Below are 15,072 nucleotides of genomic sequence, written 5' to 3' on the forward strand. Positions count from 1 at the left end.
GTTTTTTTCTGATTTCTGGGAACCCTGTATATAAATATTCACGCATTTATAAAACTGTGTGTGTATGTGTGTGTGATTGTGTGTGTGTGTGTGTGTTGAAATAAAGAGAAAAAAAGATTCTATAGTCAGCTTCATAATTTCCAATAAATGTAAACTAAACATACATAAAACCATAATAAATATATATTTTTATTATACTTTAAGTTCTAGGGTACATGTGCACAATGGGCAGGTTTGATACATAGGTATACATATGTCATGTTGGTTTGCTGCACCCATCAACTCATCATTTACATTAGGTATTTCTCCTAATGCTATCCCTCCCCCAGCCCCCGATCTCCCAACAGGCCTCGGTGTGTGATGTTCCCCACCCTGTGTCCAAGTGTCCTATTGTTTAATTCCCACCTACGAGTGAGAATATGTGTGTTTGGTTTTCTGTCTTTGTGATAGTTTGCTGGGAATGATGGCTTCCAGCTTCATGCATGTCCCTGCAAAGGACATGAACTCATCCTTTTTTATGGCTGTATAGTATTCCATGGTGTATATTTGCCACATTTTCTTAATCCAGTCTATCACAATGGACATTTGGGTTGGTTCCAAGTCTTTGCTATTATGAATAGTGCCACAATAAACATACGTGTGCATGTGTCTTTATAGTAGCATGATTTATAATCCTTATCTTCACAGGTATTTGTTTAACCGAGCTGAGTAAATGAAGAGATCTTTCATTCAGTAACCAGTCCAGATGACTATATAGTCACCAAAAACAAATACACTACTTTCTACTCTTACACTTTTCTAATGCCAAACAGGACAAAAAGTGTCTTTTACTAGAACAATTCAGGCTTTAAAGTGAACAATTTCTATCTCCAGTTACACAGGATATAAATGAGATACACAATTATTTCCAAAGATTTTGGGGCTGTCACTTCTTACTTTTCTTCTTCTTATTCAATAAGCCCTCACTTCCATACCAGGATACCTTTGATAATGGCATCACTTGTGGGACAAACCCAACAGTCAACATATAAATGATACTTACTGCTTATTAATCATAACACTAATAGTACATTTCTATTTGCATCGCCCTTTACAACTTAAAGCCCTTTTGTATGCATTTGCTAATTTAATGATTGCAACGATTCTGTGAGAGAAGGTAAATGGTTCCAGGATAGGTTTGAAGAAACTAAAGCTGAAAATGCCTAAAACTTTGCTCAAAATCATATGACGAAACATGAAAGAGCCTCAAGAGAATAAAAGGATAAGCCACATATTGAAAGAAATTATTTGCAACAGACATATTTGATTTAAAACATGTAATATAAAACATACAAAGAACACTTAAAACTCAATAATAAGAAAATAACCCCAATCCAAAAATAGGCCAAAGGCCTGAACCGATACCTCATCAAAAAAGATATACAGATGGCAAATAAGCATATGAGAAGATGCTTCAAGTTAAATGTCATTTGAGAAATGCAAATTAAAACAATAAAAAGATACTACTACATACCTATTAGAATGACCAATATCCAAAGCATAGATAATGCCAAATGTTTAAAAGATGTGGAGCGACAAGAACTCTCATTTATGGCTGGTAGGGAAAGCAAAATGGTACAGCCACTTTGGAAGACCGTTTGACAGTTTCTTACAAAACTAAATATACTCTTACCATATGATCCAGCAATTGTGCTTCATGGTGTTTACCCAAATTGAAAAATCTGTGTCTACACCAAAACATGAACATGGATTTTTCTAGCAGTTTTATTCATAATGTTCCAAACTTGGAAGCAAAGTTCAAGTTTTCCAAGTTCACCTTCTTCAGTAGGTGAATGAATAACTAAACTGTGGCACAACCAGACAATGGAATATTATTCAGTGCTAAAAAAATAAGCTATGAAGCCAAGAAAAAACATAGAGGGACTTTAAATGCACACTACTAAGTGAAAGATCTGAAAAGGCTACATCATTGTATGATTCTGACTATATGACATTCTGGAAAGGGCAAAACTATGGAGAGAGTAAAATGATTAGTGCTTGTTAGGGGTTGGGGGAGCAGGGGACAGAGGCAGGAGACAGGATTTTTAGAGCAGTGAAACTAGTGTGTATGACATGTATAATGATGAATATATGTCATTACATATTTGTCAAAACCCATAGAACATACACCAACAGTGAGTCCTACTGTAAACTATGGACTTTGACTGATAATAATGTCAATTTAAGTTCATCAGTTGTAACAAATGTACCACTCTGGTGTGGAATGTTTATAGTGGGAGAGGCAGGGGTGGTGGAAGGTGGACAGGGGACATATGGGAACTCTGTACTTTGTGCTCAGTTTTGCTTTGAGTCTAAAACTTCTCTAAAAACTCTATGTGAAAAAGAAAAAATAAATACTAAGAGCCGAAAAGAAAACCTTAACCACATATTAAATATCATGCTGTAAGCAAGGCTGATCCTAAAACCAAAGCAGCCATATTCAACAGTCCTCGAACTTCTCAGCCTTAAGACTCAGCTAGTACTGTAGGGGTTATCAAATGTACTGACCATCTGTAGAAATACTTAATAATGGAGAAACCATTATTCTGTCTCCTCGGTAGTCCCTAAATCAATACACAAATAATTCTAAAGATGCTAGGCATATGATATCTATCCCCTTTACAATAGCTAGCTTCCTTCATTAAAAGGAAATTCAAAACAAAAATTACTCAAAAAACTAAAATATATAAAATTTTAAATTTAAAAAATGAAGGAGCCAGGATGAAGACTTGCTTCCTTCCAAGACAGGGTTCTTTCAGGATTCCTGTGTAATGATCAGAGCTGCTGGTCATTATTTGATTAGGCAGATCATCGGCTGCATAACGCAGCAGGATAGGGGGGCAAATCAGGGCTGAACCCAGCCTGCACTCATCTAGCCAAGCCTTGTGCCCAGATGAAAGTGTTGGCTGCCCAGGGAAGGAATCCTCTTACTTAATGTTCGCAAGACACCACACACTAGCCAAGCCACGGCCCTGTGCAGCTACATTCTCCAGAGAAGGCAGCTTTTCTCTAATTTACACAAACACATCTTCTGAGGAAGTAATAGTCCAGCTATGAAAAAAGAACTTTAATTTTAGTAATAATTAAGCAAGGATAAAACAGGCTCTTCCATGCCTAGTGGAATTAATTAAGTTTTGGACCAGAAAGCATTTAATATCTTCTAAAATCTAGATGATCATATTCAAACTGTAATAGGACAGATACATCCAGTTCTTATAAAGCCTTCCCTTTGTTTTGTTTTTTGTTGTTGTTTTTGTTTTTGTTTGTTTGTTGGCTTTTTTTTTTAACTATTGGGAACATTTTTATAAATGGCTATCTCAAAACACTGTGTCAAAATAATCTATTTTACCACAAAACATTTACAACAAATATGACCTTCATATTTGTTACAAATCTGATCTTCATATTTGTTACAAATCTGATCCTCACCTTATCTCTGCCCCAAGTCCATCACTGACTATCATGATCCACACCAAACTGAAAACTGTCTTGTCAAAATGTAAAAGGGCTCATTTATACTATCAAATAATATATACATCAAGTTCTTGATACTTTTACCCCACTTCATCACCAATCCCTTCTCAAGAAGGGGGGTGTAGCCAGTGGGATAAGGGTCAGAAATGGAGTGAGAATATAATTTTTCATGTTACTTAATAACAAAATTCTGAAAGACAAAATGTTAATTTTTAAAGCCATCTAAAAAGGTTCCCAAATCACAGTAACCATGCTGAGAAGCCTAGTGCTCTAATCAGACTTAAAATAGAATTCAGCATTTCTACCATCTTGGATCTGTTCATTTGTTCAACTTATAGTATTTTTGAGGTATTAAAACAAAATAAATTAGGGATCTATATGTGCTGTCTATTTTATTAGACATGCAACATGCAATCCTCTCTCTCAATAGAAAGCTACAATTTTATCACTTCCGTGTCTGAAGTGAAGATTACCATCAGCATCTTGAGTGAGAAAATCAGACAAAGTGTTCATATCCTTTCCTCATGGATCTTGGCCAGAAAAGTTTCCGGCTCACTCACCTTTGGGTTCGTGTGATTCATCATCACTGTCCGAGCTATCATTACTCACAATATGTTTTGTTGTAATATTTTCTGTGAAAAGAAAACAAAAAAATTGAAGCATTTCAGGTGTCAAAATTAACAGTTAAATTTATTATAAAAAAGTAATCTGAGCAAAACCACAGAGTGGAATCTACTAGCTCTACTAGTATAAATTTAAATCCATTTAATAATTCTAGATTTATTAGATTTAATCATGTTTTCAGATTTCTCACTGGAAACAAAATTTCCTGGGACATGAAAAATTAGTTTATATTTATTAATTCATGATTTAAAGAGGATAATTTTATGTTTATAATAATTCTGACAAAAATAACAACTTGATTATAGGAAGCTCCTTGTTGTACCAAAAAATATGCCTTTTTCTTTATTAGATATTTTTAAGTGGTGTTTATGAAGATAAAGGATAAAACCAAAATCTACAGGTGAGCTACAAAACAGTTTTCTTAAAATGAAAGAAAGATACTAACATAAATTATCTTTTGACTTTCAATAATATTGAAAATTATCAGTTGAAATTCACCTTTTGGTGTCAAGAATTTGTGCTTCCTGCAGAACATATTAAGAGAGCAGTAATAAAAACTAAAATAACAACCAGAAATCCTTAAAACAAAGACAGCAGCAAATTCTAGCATAATAACTAGCTATCTTTCTTCTTTATGTTTTTTAAACGGTTACCCAGGCTGGCCTGCAGTGGCATGATCTCTGCTCACTTCAACCTCTGCCTCTGGGCTCAAGCAACCGTTCCACCTTAGCCTCCTGAGTAGCTGGGACTATAGGCATGGGCCATCATGCTTGGCTAATTTTTTTAATTTTTTTTTTTTTGGTAAAAATGAAGTCTATTGCCTAGGCTGGTCTCAAACTCCTGGACTCAAGCGATCCTACTGCCTTGGCCTCCCAAAGAGCTGGGATTACCGGTGTGAGCCACAGTGCCCAGCCTAGTTGTCTTTTTTCAAGTAAAATGTGCGTGAATGAGCAAGAGTTAGTAATGGAAGGGTTAATAAATGCTTAAGGCCATGGATTGACATTTATTTTTTAAGTTTTTACTGGCATGATTATACATAAGAAATTTGATAAAATGTTCACAAGCTAATATTATTAATTTCATTTCATGGCTATCATCAATAGTAATTTTGTTACATGGAGGTGTGGGAGATGTTAAGAAATGATTTATCCCAGGTGTCATATACATTAGATGTGTTTCTAGTCGTACATTTATTTTCTTTTCCTTCCTTAAGTATTTTCTTTCTTTCTATTGCCTTTCTCTTTCTTTCTTTCTCTTTCTTTTTCTTTCTTTCTTTTTCTTTCCTTCCTTCTTTCTCTTTCTTTCTTTCTTTTTCTTTTTCTTTCTTTCCTTCCTTCCTTTCTTCTCTCTCTCTTTCTTCCTTTTTCCTTCTTTTTCTTCTTTCTTTCTTTCCTTTCTTTCTTTCTGTCACACATGATAGTTTAAGAAAATAGTTCACCAAAATACTGTCTTATTTGTAAGGAAGACTTCATGATATGAATAGCTAACTATTCTGAATTTACATATTTTCCATCCTAGTATAATGTACAACTCCATCTCTCAAAAGTGTAAATTTTTCACATTCATTCAAAACTCCTTACAGAGTAAATAATTTCATTCAGAGTTACCTGATTGTAGCCCAATTTACCTTAAAGTCTTTCTTCAGAAGGAAGAAAACAAAAAAGTAAAAATCATCTCTGAACACTCCTTTAGGAGGTAGACTTCAGTCAGCCAAAGGATAGAGTAGTCACCAGGAGTCCTCAGAGTCCTCTTGGTCACCTCTCTGGTTTCGTTTCTGGAAATCCTTACTTAATCTGAGGTAACATGCTTCCTGCCGACTGGTGGATCACACATACACGATATTCCCCCTCAGTCTGACACACAGTCCGAGTCAATAAGCTGCCAGACTGCCAGCCTCTAAAGAAACTTCTCAACAAAGAACCTTCTCAAAACTACCTAGTATAAACCTCCTCCTTTTCCTTGGCTTTTAGCCACTGTCTCACCCACATTCAGATATGTTATTTCAGGCCTATTCTCTTCCTGCCTTAAGAAGAAAAAACAACAAACTCTAGGTTATCTGGATTATTCAACAGAGGGACACAGGAAGCAAGCCTGTGATCTTCTCTTTCTTCTTCTTCTTTTTTTTTTTTTTCTAAAATCTTCACATAATTTAGAGAAAGAGTTTGTTATTTCCACAAAGAGTTGGGAACAGGACATTCATCTGGGATGTAATGTTCATTAAAAGAAATCAAGTAACATCATTTTATCATTATACACGTTGCCTTGCAGTTACTGTTAAGAGAATGTGCCCCCTGGCAAATGTCACAGCAGGCTCATGGTGCCACCTACCTTGTTTGCTCATTAACTGGGTGATAATCAGAGAACAGAAAGTAAACAAACACAAGGTGCCTTATTTGTGTGTTTGTTTTTATTTTTATTTTAAAATCTTTGGCTCCAATGAAATTATAAGATAACTTTTCCATTATTCATTAAGAACTAAGCAAAAATACAAATGACACTCTTGAAAATATTATGAACTACAGGAGTTTCCCACAATAAATATAAATATTAAATAAATTATCAAATAACTAAAATCAATTGTAAGAGCAGTGGAAATACTGCTTATAAGCCAACTTAATGTTCCAATTAATGTTACAATTGTATTCTCTTTTGCGTGTAAACTTAATTAAATCAACTGACATTGCCTGGGATAACCAAGGACAGCTTGTTTAAAATTCCTGCAATAAGTTTTTGTATGCAAGCATTCTTCAAATAAATTGATTATTTAAAAAGTCATCAATGTTATTCTGTCGACTTCTCTGTTCTCAGATAGATCTGTGCTACTTCCCAGACAGAGAAGAGATAGTAGGTAGTTGTGCTGATAGTCCATCAGGCACTTCTCCCACGTCTCTGCTGTTATGACTCCAAATTCAGATTTAGCATGCCACCATTTCTTTATGCTATCAGTCAAAACAGTCAAAACAAAAGTTAATGTTGATTAAAATACAGGTGGCAAGGATTTTGGAAGAAACTGAATGTAAATTTTTTGTTTGCTTTAAGTCAAACTTATTAATTTAAGAAAACATGTTTCTATGGTATTCTTATAATGAATGAAAACCACTGGTCCCCAGTTGAGATTGTCTTTCTCAGGTTTTGTAAATATTCATAATTTATTATAGGCCAATGGGTTAGATTTAATGAAAATCATTAGTTTAAGTGTACTAGAGGTGATTTCATTTTTTTCCTTCTTTTGGGTATAGATTAGTATAAGATGCTAACAGAATTCTGGTGAGTTAATATTTAAGGGTTAAATAAACTTTGAGAAGCATAAACTTCAGTGTTACATTGTATTTAGCTGTTGGTGAATCTAATATTCAAAAAGCTACTCTTATTTGATAAAAAGAGGACTTTCTAATAAAAATAGTATGTTTAGCAGTATAATGTGAAAAAGGAATAGAGATGTGTTATACTAAAAATTACTCTACGGAATCAATGATTTTTATGGGTTTTATAACCTCAGTGTCAAAAAAATACTTAAGAAGTAACTTACATATTATTTTTTGGAAATATTTAGATTGATTCAACCAAATTATTAACAAATTTAGAATAATTGAGATATTTACGAAGATTTAATATTCTCTCTATATATGTTAATAAACTTTATCAATGTAGCAAGATTTGTATCAATGCAAGCATATCTTTAGGATACCTAATTCTTCCTCCATTGTGGAGCCTCTACTTTGTGAACCAGAAACGCCCAAAACTCTGTTGAACAATATGGAAAAGGCACTGCCCCAGACACCTAAAATAAAGCAGAAACAGAAAATAACTTAAAATGTACCAGGTTTCAAAATAGTCAAACAAATCAGTGATATATTTTTATTTTGATCACTTACCCATTAAGAAATGCAAGGGGTTTTCTTCATACTTCTTAACGACTGTTCCCATAAAAAATTTGCTTCCAAATAAGTCAGGAGCCATAAAAGTACCATATTTAGCCATGCCAATTTCGTATGGACTAAATTCAACCCAATCTGAAAGTATTTTAAAAACAAGGCAATCCATTAATAGGAAAATGCACAACATGGTGTGCACAATTAATGATCACTCTAATAATGTTATGCTTATTCTCATTCAATTATTTAAAATATCGAAATGAAAACATTAGCCAAATGCCCATTATGTACATGACATTGTGTAGAAGTGGGGGGAAAAATGCTTAGTGGTGAATAAGACAAGACGATACAAAAAGATCCCTTCTAATATGCAGAAATTAGATACGCTTTTCTATTTAAAAACTCAGAGGTCTTTTTGAAGTCAGTTTTCATTCTATAGAATAGGAAACTGAAAACTGCTAGCTAGCTATAAATTTCATGGAGCAGACAGAATAAATTAAACTCTTTTAAATAATTCAGTTTATTAAAATGAAATGAAATGTTTTCTAACATTTATCTTTTCTTCACCTTCACTTCAGTTTTGCTCACTAACCGTCTATTCTAACTCCACAATATTTCAATACAAAGTTTTTAGGTTGAATGCCTTAGAAAAACATGGTACCAGCGACGTATACTGTCTAAGAGCAGGGGCTCTGGAGCCGGACTGTCTGGGATCAAATCCCATTCTGCTGCTTATGAACTGTGCTTACTGACTTGGGTATTATTCTCTCTCTGTCTTAGGTCTCTAATCTATAAAATGTGAATAAAATCACATATCACAAGTAGATAGTGTGTAGGATTGTTTTGAAGATCCACTGAGTTAAGAAATGTGAGGAGCTTAGAAGAGGACATTTCTCTTTGGAAGAGCTTTAGAAGAGCAATTATTAATTGCTCAATAAATAGTAGCCACTTCATGTTTCATGTATTCTCATGGCTACAACTACGTCTAATAATCATCTGCATCTTAATGTCTTCAGCAAGAACTCCTGGTTTCTGATTCCCATTTTCTACATTTGCAACTCCTTCATTCTTCTTGTTGGTAAATGGTACTATTATTCATGCCACTACTCACTTTAGGATTACCCTTGATGGTTCTCTTTCCCTTATAGCTTACACAGGAAAAATCAAGTGCTGTAGGCTCTATCACCAGGTATGTTTAGAACCTGGTCACTTATCCATTTGTCTACTGTGATCATACTGATACAAATTGCTGTATTCTCTCTCCTGGACCTCCATAATAGCCTCTTAAAATGCTTCTACTGTCTTCACCTATTATGTTTTTGATATCCCATAGCCAGAATAAATCTTTAAAAATATAAATCACAGCACACCAGTGTCATCTGAAAGCTTCCCATTACACTGAAAATAAAAACAGGGCCTACAAGTTTCCATCCTGGCCTAGATCCCACTCCCTGTGAGATGTGACCACATCCCTCCTAACAATGTTCTATCACATTTTGTCTTGCGTATCCCACTTCACTTCAGCCACACAGCACAGATCTTCTTGCTGTTCCTCAAAGAAGTCAAGTTCATTCCCACTTTAGCACCTTACACTTGCTATTCCCTTCTGCAGTGATAATGCTTGCTCCTACTTAATCTTTATTTTAGGGTCTTTGCTGATGGTCCATTTTAAAATCCCAACATCATCCACCTCTGCCCAACTCATAATTCTCTGTCCCACTTCATTTTTTTTCTAGCTTTTCTCTTTCTGAAATTGTCTATAATATCTTATCCAACAATACAAAATCCAAACAATTCAAAAATTCATAAGCTTCTTTGTTACTCATTTGGTGGTAAAATCTGATCTGAATTCATTTAGTGAGAAATCAGGCTTGAATGTCAGTGGGGGCTCTTGTAATTCATTTATCCCACTCGTTGTGGATATTTATATATCCTATTAGAGAAATATCACTGTTTGATTATAAGAACCCACTGGGGTATTAGGTAATACACAATATGAGTATCTTTATATCTCTAAAATCCAAACATCTTGAATTCTAAAACACATGTCACCAAAGGTTTGGAAAAGGAATTGTGGATCTATATTTATTGTTTGTTCAATGGTAGGTCACAACACCCTCCTTTCATGAAGGAAGTGATGAAATCACAATTTTGATAACATTGTAATTCATTATATGTCAAAGCCAAATGGTACATATATTCTTCATCAGAAAGTGGTGTGATTTACATGGAATTTGTGAGACATGACTAGCAATGAATCAGAGGCTGTTAGGAAAATTCCTGTATTCATACAAGTAATTTCCTATCTCAGTTTCACAGCCCTATCATGGGAACTGAGGCATAACAACTTCCTGGTTCCTACTTTTCTAGCGATCTCTTCTTGATTAGTGCTGTAGCCTGGGCACACCGTAACTATAGGCATTCTCAAAAGCTAAAATGAGCTCTGCACCCCTCACTGAAGAACTCACGGTGTTAGTTTTCAACTAATTCTCTCCTGCTGGTGACTCTACCTTTTGACTCCAACCTCTCTCCTGCACCTCCATGTACTTTCAACTTCCTTTGGGGCCTTTACACTCAGATATTCTGTCATCTCCTCCCACTATACTTACCTAGATAAGAACTCATCACCCTTCTTCCCGGGCCAGCTTACCTATTTCAGTAAACCACGCTATCACTCTATCAAACCCATCATTGCGTCACACCGACAACTCTTAGGCCTCTCATATCCATCTATTCTTTTCTTATCAGTATGTCCCTAGTTCCAGGGCCTTATCACAAAAGCACAGTGATATCTCTGCTTCCATTTTCATTCCTTTCCATTCTGTTTTTATTGGTCACCAAAGTACCTTTTTCAAAAACACTACATAAATAATTTTATTGCCCTGTACAAAAGCATTAACTATTTCCCATTATCATCAAAATCAAATAAAAATATTTCTGTCTGGAATTAAAATCATTCCATAACTTGGGACTAATGGTGCCTCCAAATACAACACCTTTTTTCACCAATGTGTGCATAAGTCCTAGACTAGTTGTTTTTTTTTTTTTATAGTGATGCCCAAAACATAACTCTGGCTTCCCTTCTGAGCATTTTCTCATATTGTTTCCACACAAAGATATCTTTTTACCTGTACTTGATAGATCCTTCAACATTCGACTTAAATCCAAGTTTCATCACCCTTTCTTATGACTATACTAAGTCTCTATGATATCTCACCCTTATGTCAGGTCTACACACTTATGTCAGGTCTAGGTATATTATAGGAATTTTTCCATGCTTTATTTTTGTCTCTTTCAATAGGATTATAACTTTCTTGAGGAAAAGTACTGTATTTGTACTTCTAAAGTGTCTGTCAAAAAATTTAGCATGATGCTAAGGTCATAACCATAAGTTGTAATCCATAAATGCAGTTTATTCACCAGTGGAAATTTTTAAATGAATGTTTTAAGTCCTTTCAGCAATGTGATGTAGTGGAGAAGTCAGGAATTTCTAACAGTTTAAATACCAATGTTTATTTGTTGAAAATTCCCAAGAAATTTCTAAACGAAAGGTGTGTTTAAAATTATTCCAAGAGGGAGGGAAAATGTTATTCGGTATTGTTGAAGTAAAATTGTTAATAAAGCTTCTGTAAGCTAATTTGATTATTTGACTTTTAAAAATATAATTCAGAGACTATCTCAACTTTTTCTTCTACACAGCCACTTTCCATCTAAGCATACATTAGAAGAATAAATTACAGACATGTCTCTATTCTTTTTTTCTCAATAACTCAAGTAAAGCTACTTGAACACTCAAGACATGTACCTTAAGATGTCTTATCTGGGTACGAGATTCATATAATTAATGTTTAATGGTTTTGTCTAAATCTGTTGGAAGACACAGCTCAAACCACCTTATGACAGAAGCTTAACAATGAAGGTTAATGGTGCACCACTCATCTCAGTAGCAGTACTGCAGTTAAGCAGATGTCGAAAGCAGACACATCCAGGTCCGAAGACTACTAACTGAATATAAAACAGCCTCTTTTCAGTCTAAAAGAACCCACAATATCCACTCACCCAAACATTATTTATTCTTCAAGTATTTTAGTTAGGTTTTCTTTGAAAATGGCTATTGACTAAAAATTCAGAATAAAATATAACCACTGTGAAAAGTCCAGAACAATCATGACAATAAAAACAAACTTTCATATTTGTATGCCTCTTTATAGTTCTCAGTCTTATCTTAGGCATATTTCATATTATTGCCTTAATAGCTCTGGAAGATAAATCTTAGGGTTAATATATTTGTTAAATAAGGAGGAAAATAAGAATCAGAGATTACATGACTAGCCTGAGGTATTCAGCTTAGAAATATTGTAAGACAAGGCTTTTAAATTAGAATGTAGTGCTCTTTTGACCATATCATAATTCTTCCTGGGTGAAGGATGATTTATTTGGCCATGCAAAAATCTGACTAGCATGCAGGTGTTACAGATCAAACAATTTCAAAAATTTCAAAGCTCCACAAGATAATAGCTATTGAGGGGGGAAGCAGTTTCATTATGGCGCTTACTTTTCTATGTAATAAAGTCTCAACTCTTTACTGTGAACTCCATTATAGCCCAAGATATGTGGTTCCTTGTTGCCATTGAGCATACCAGATTTATCCCTGACCCTACTACACGCCCCCCTCCACAATCCAATAATTAAATGTGCCTTTCATATTCAAATCCTATTCATCTTTAAGATCTAGACCTCTGACTTTTCTTATACAGCTTTCACAGAACACTCTAAATTGTTAAAATTTACTGAAAACTTATTATTAGGGCCTGCCATTGTTTACATACTTTGTTTCATTTTTTGGCAAAACATTGTGAGAAGTCTCATCTTCACTTAACAGATGAGAAAACTGGGTCTAACATAGGTTATATAACTTGGTCAAAATGACAGTGTATAGTAACAGTTCTGTACTCTGTTGTGCCTTAACTTCTTTAATAATTATTGTAAATTTTCCAAACAGACTATAAGGTCTTATAGGGTAGGGACAATATATTGTGGTGAGGAAAGAGGAGTTCATCCTTAGTGCCTGGCAGACTGCAATCGATATAGACCATAATCACTATGTACACATCAGAAGTTAGTATGGTAAAATAAAATTTTACCAAAAAAAAGAACAAAGGATTTTTGAAACCAATTTCAGCACTGCTAATTACTTTCTAAGCGGCAATGTGCAAATTATTTAATCTTTATGAGGTTTTGGTTTTTCTTCTGTTGAACAGAGCTAAAAATACCTACTCCCCGGTTGTAGGAAACATGGAATAAAATAGTAAATGTGATAAGTGCCTTCTGAACCATAAGCATGACAAACATTTTAGCCAATATTTTAATAAACATTTGAATGAATGGATCCCAAGTGTGCTAATTTTTGTAAACTATTCAAAATTTTTGTCCGAGAGGCAGTTGAGAGAAAAGTGAAAAATTACAAAAGGATTCTGGATATACATCTGCTAATTACACACCATTCATGATGGTTTTTTAAGCTCGTGGTGTGTCTGAAGTCACTGAGATAATTTTCCTAAAAATAGAATGAAGCCCACCAGCCAGTCAGAAATGCCATTGTGCTGTAGACTAACACTGACAGAGGCCCCCCAAAAGTATGCTGTTGTGCACTTTTTTTTTTTTTTTTTGCGACGGAGTCTCGCTCTGTGGCCCACGCTGGAGTGCAGTGGCATGATCTCGGCTCACTGGAAGCTCTGCCTCCCGAGTTCATGCCATTCTCCTGCCTTAGCATCCCGAGTAGTGTTGCGCACTTTTATAGTATCCAAGAAGCAAAGCTTGAGAAGAAACAAGTGTTCACTCCTGAGATTTTAACAAAATGAGTCATTTGTTCATCAACCACTACAAATATACACTAGAACTTTTTAGGTACTGAATTATAAAAATTACGACAGCACTTCGAATGGCAGTTGGCTCTATATACCCATGAGTTCAGCAAATTCTATCAGCTGCAGATCAAAAATATTTTTTAAAAATTCCAGAAAATGTTAACGTTGTTGACATGTACTATGTTTGATCTGTACTAAACATGTACAGACTTTTGTTCCTTGTAATTATTCCCTAAACAATATAACAACTATTTACCTAGCATTTACGCTGTATTAGGCATTGTAAATAACCTAGAGATGATTTAAAGTCTACCAAAGAATGTGTGTAGGTCACCTGCAAACACTGTGCCATTTGTATGTGCGGCTTGAGCAGCCACTGAATTTGGTATCCACAATGGGGCCTGGAACCAATCCCCCATGAGTACCAAGGGACTACTGTAGATCATATTACCCAACTAATGAAAAGATAACCAACAAGTAAAAGAATTTGCACTACCTAAAAGCACTAGGCATATTATTTTGTCAAAAGTTACTGAGGAATGGATAATTGACTGTATTGATTGATTGTATCCATGATTTTTATTTTACTATAGTAAATGAAAATACATTAGTTACTAGTTTCATGGAATATTCTCTACAACCAGGAAATCGTCTCACTTAATATTTTCTTATATTTTCAAAGTCTTATGTTACAGAAAATACATTAAAATAAACAACTGAAATTGCTTGTGACCTTCCTCTAAAGAAAACCATGGGAAACTGCAATTCAGAGGTTCCAGGAAGTGTTCTGAGAAAGGAAACAGCATACCTGCAAACATCAGCTCTGAAACGTCAGGTTTGACATGAAGACAGGTGAAAAGAGGTAAAGGGCATTGTGCAGTATTGACTTTTTCCTTCAAACTACTCAGAGTAGTATTCATTCTCTGTCCACAGAAGAAAGAAAAAGATGACTTGAAATTTATAAACAGATACAGGAAGAATGCTATTCGAAATAGTAATTCCAATCAAAATCTTATAATTTTATGATAAAAATAAGTCTTATTACTTCTAGAAATTACTAGGTCCTCAACGAACAACAAAAAATAAGCTCTATGGAAGTAACTATCTTCATTTAAAACATAATCATAACTCTAGATTATATGTCTACATCTGAACTGGAGAATGAATTAGCAACTGTGGAGCCTGGAAGAAAC

At 34.6% G+C, this 15,072-nt stretch overlaps 1 protein-coding gene across 5 annotated transcripts in view; it reads right to left on the minus strand.

Annotated features, from left to right (window-relative positions):
* The window catches only part of PLA2G4A (phospholipase A2 group IVA), a 174,464-nt gene that overhangs the window by 34,715 nt on the left and 124,677 nt on the right, over positions 1-15,072 (minus strand). For all 5 annotated transcript variants that reach the window (XM_063613757.1, XM_055234361.2, XM_063613756.1 and 2 more), the window contains 4 exons: positions 14,688-14,802; positions 8,013-8,150; positions 7,826-7,918; positions 4,074-4,145 (listed from right to left, as the gene is read on the minus strand). In XM_063613757.1, coding sequence (XP_063469827.1) covers positions 4,074-4,145; positions 7,826-7,918; positions 8,013-8,150; positions 14,688-14,802 — 418 coding nt within the window. The remainder of the gene's footprint in view (positions 1-4,073; positions 4,146-7,825; positions 7,919-8,012; positions 8,151-14,687; positions 14,803-15,072) is intronic.

The sequence above is a fragment of the Symphalangus syndactylus genome, chromosome 19 (genome assembly GCF_028878055.3).
Source record: "Symphalangus syndactylus isolate Jambi chromosome 19, NHGRI_mSymSyn1-v2.1_pri, whole genome shotgun sequence".
NCBI classification, from domain to species: domain Eukaryota; kingdom Metazoa; phylum Chordata; class Mammalia; order Primates; family Hylobatidae; genus Symphalangus; species Symphalangus syndactylus.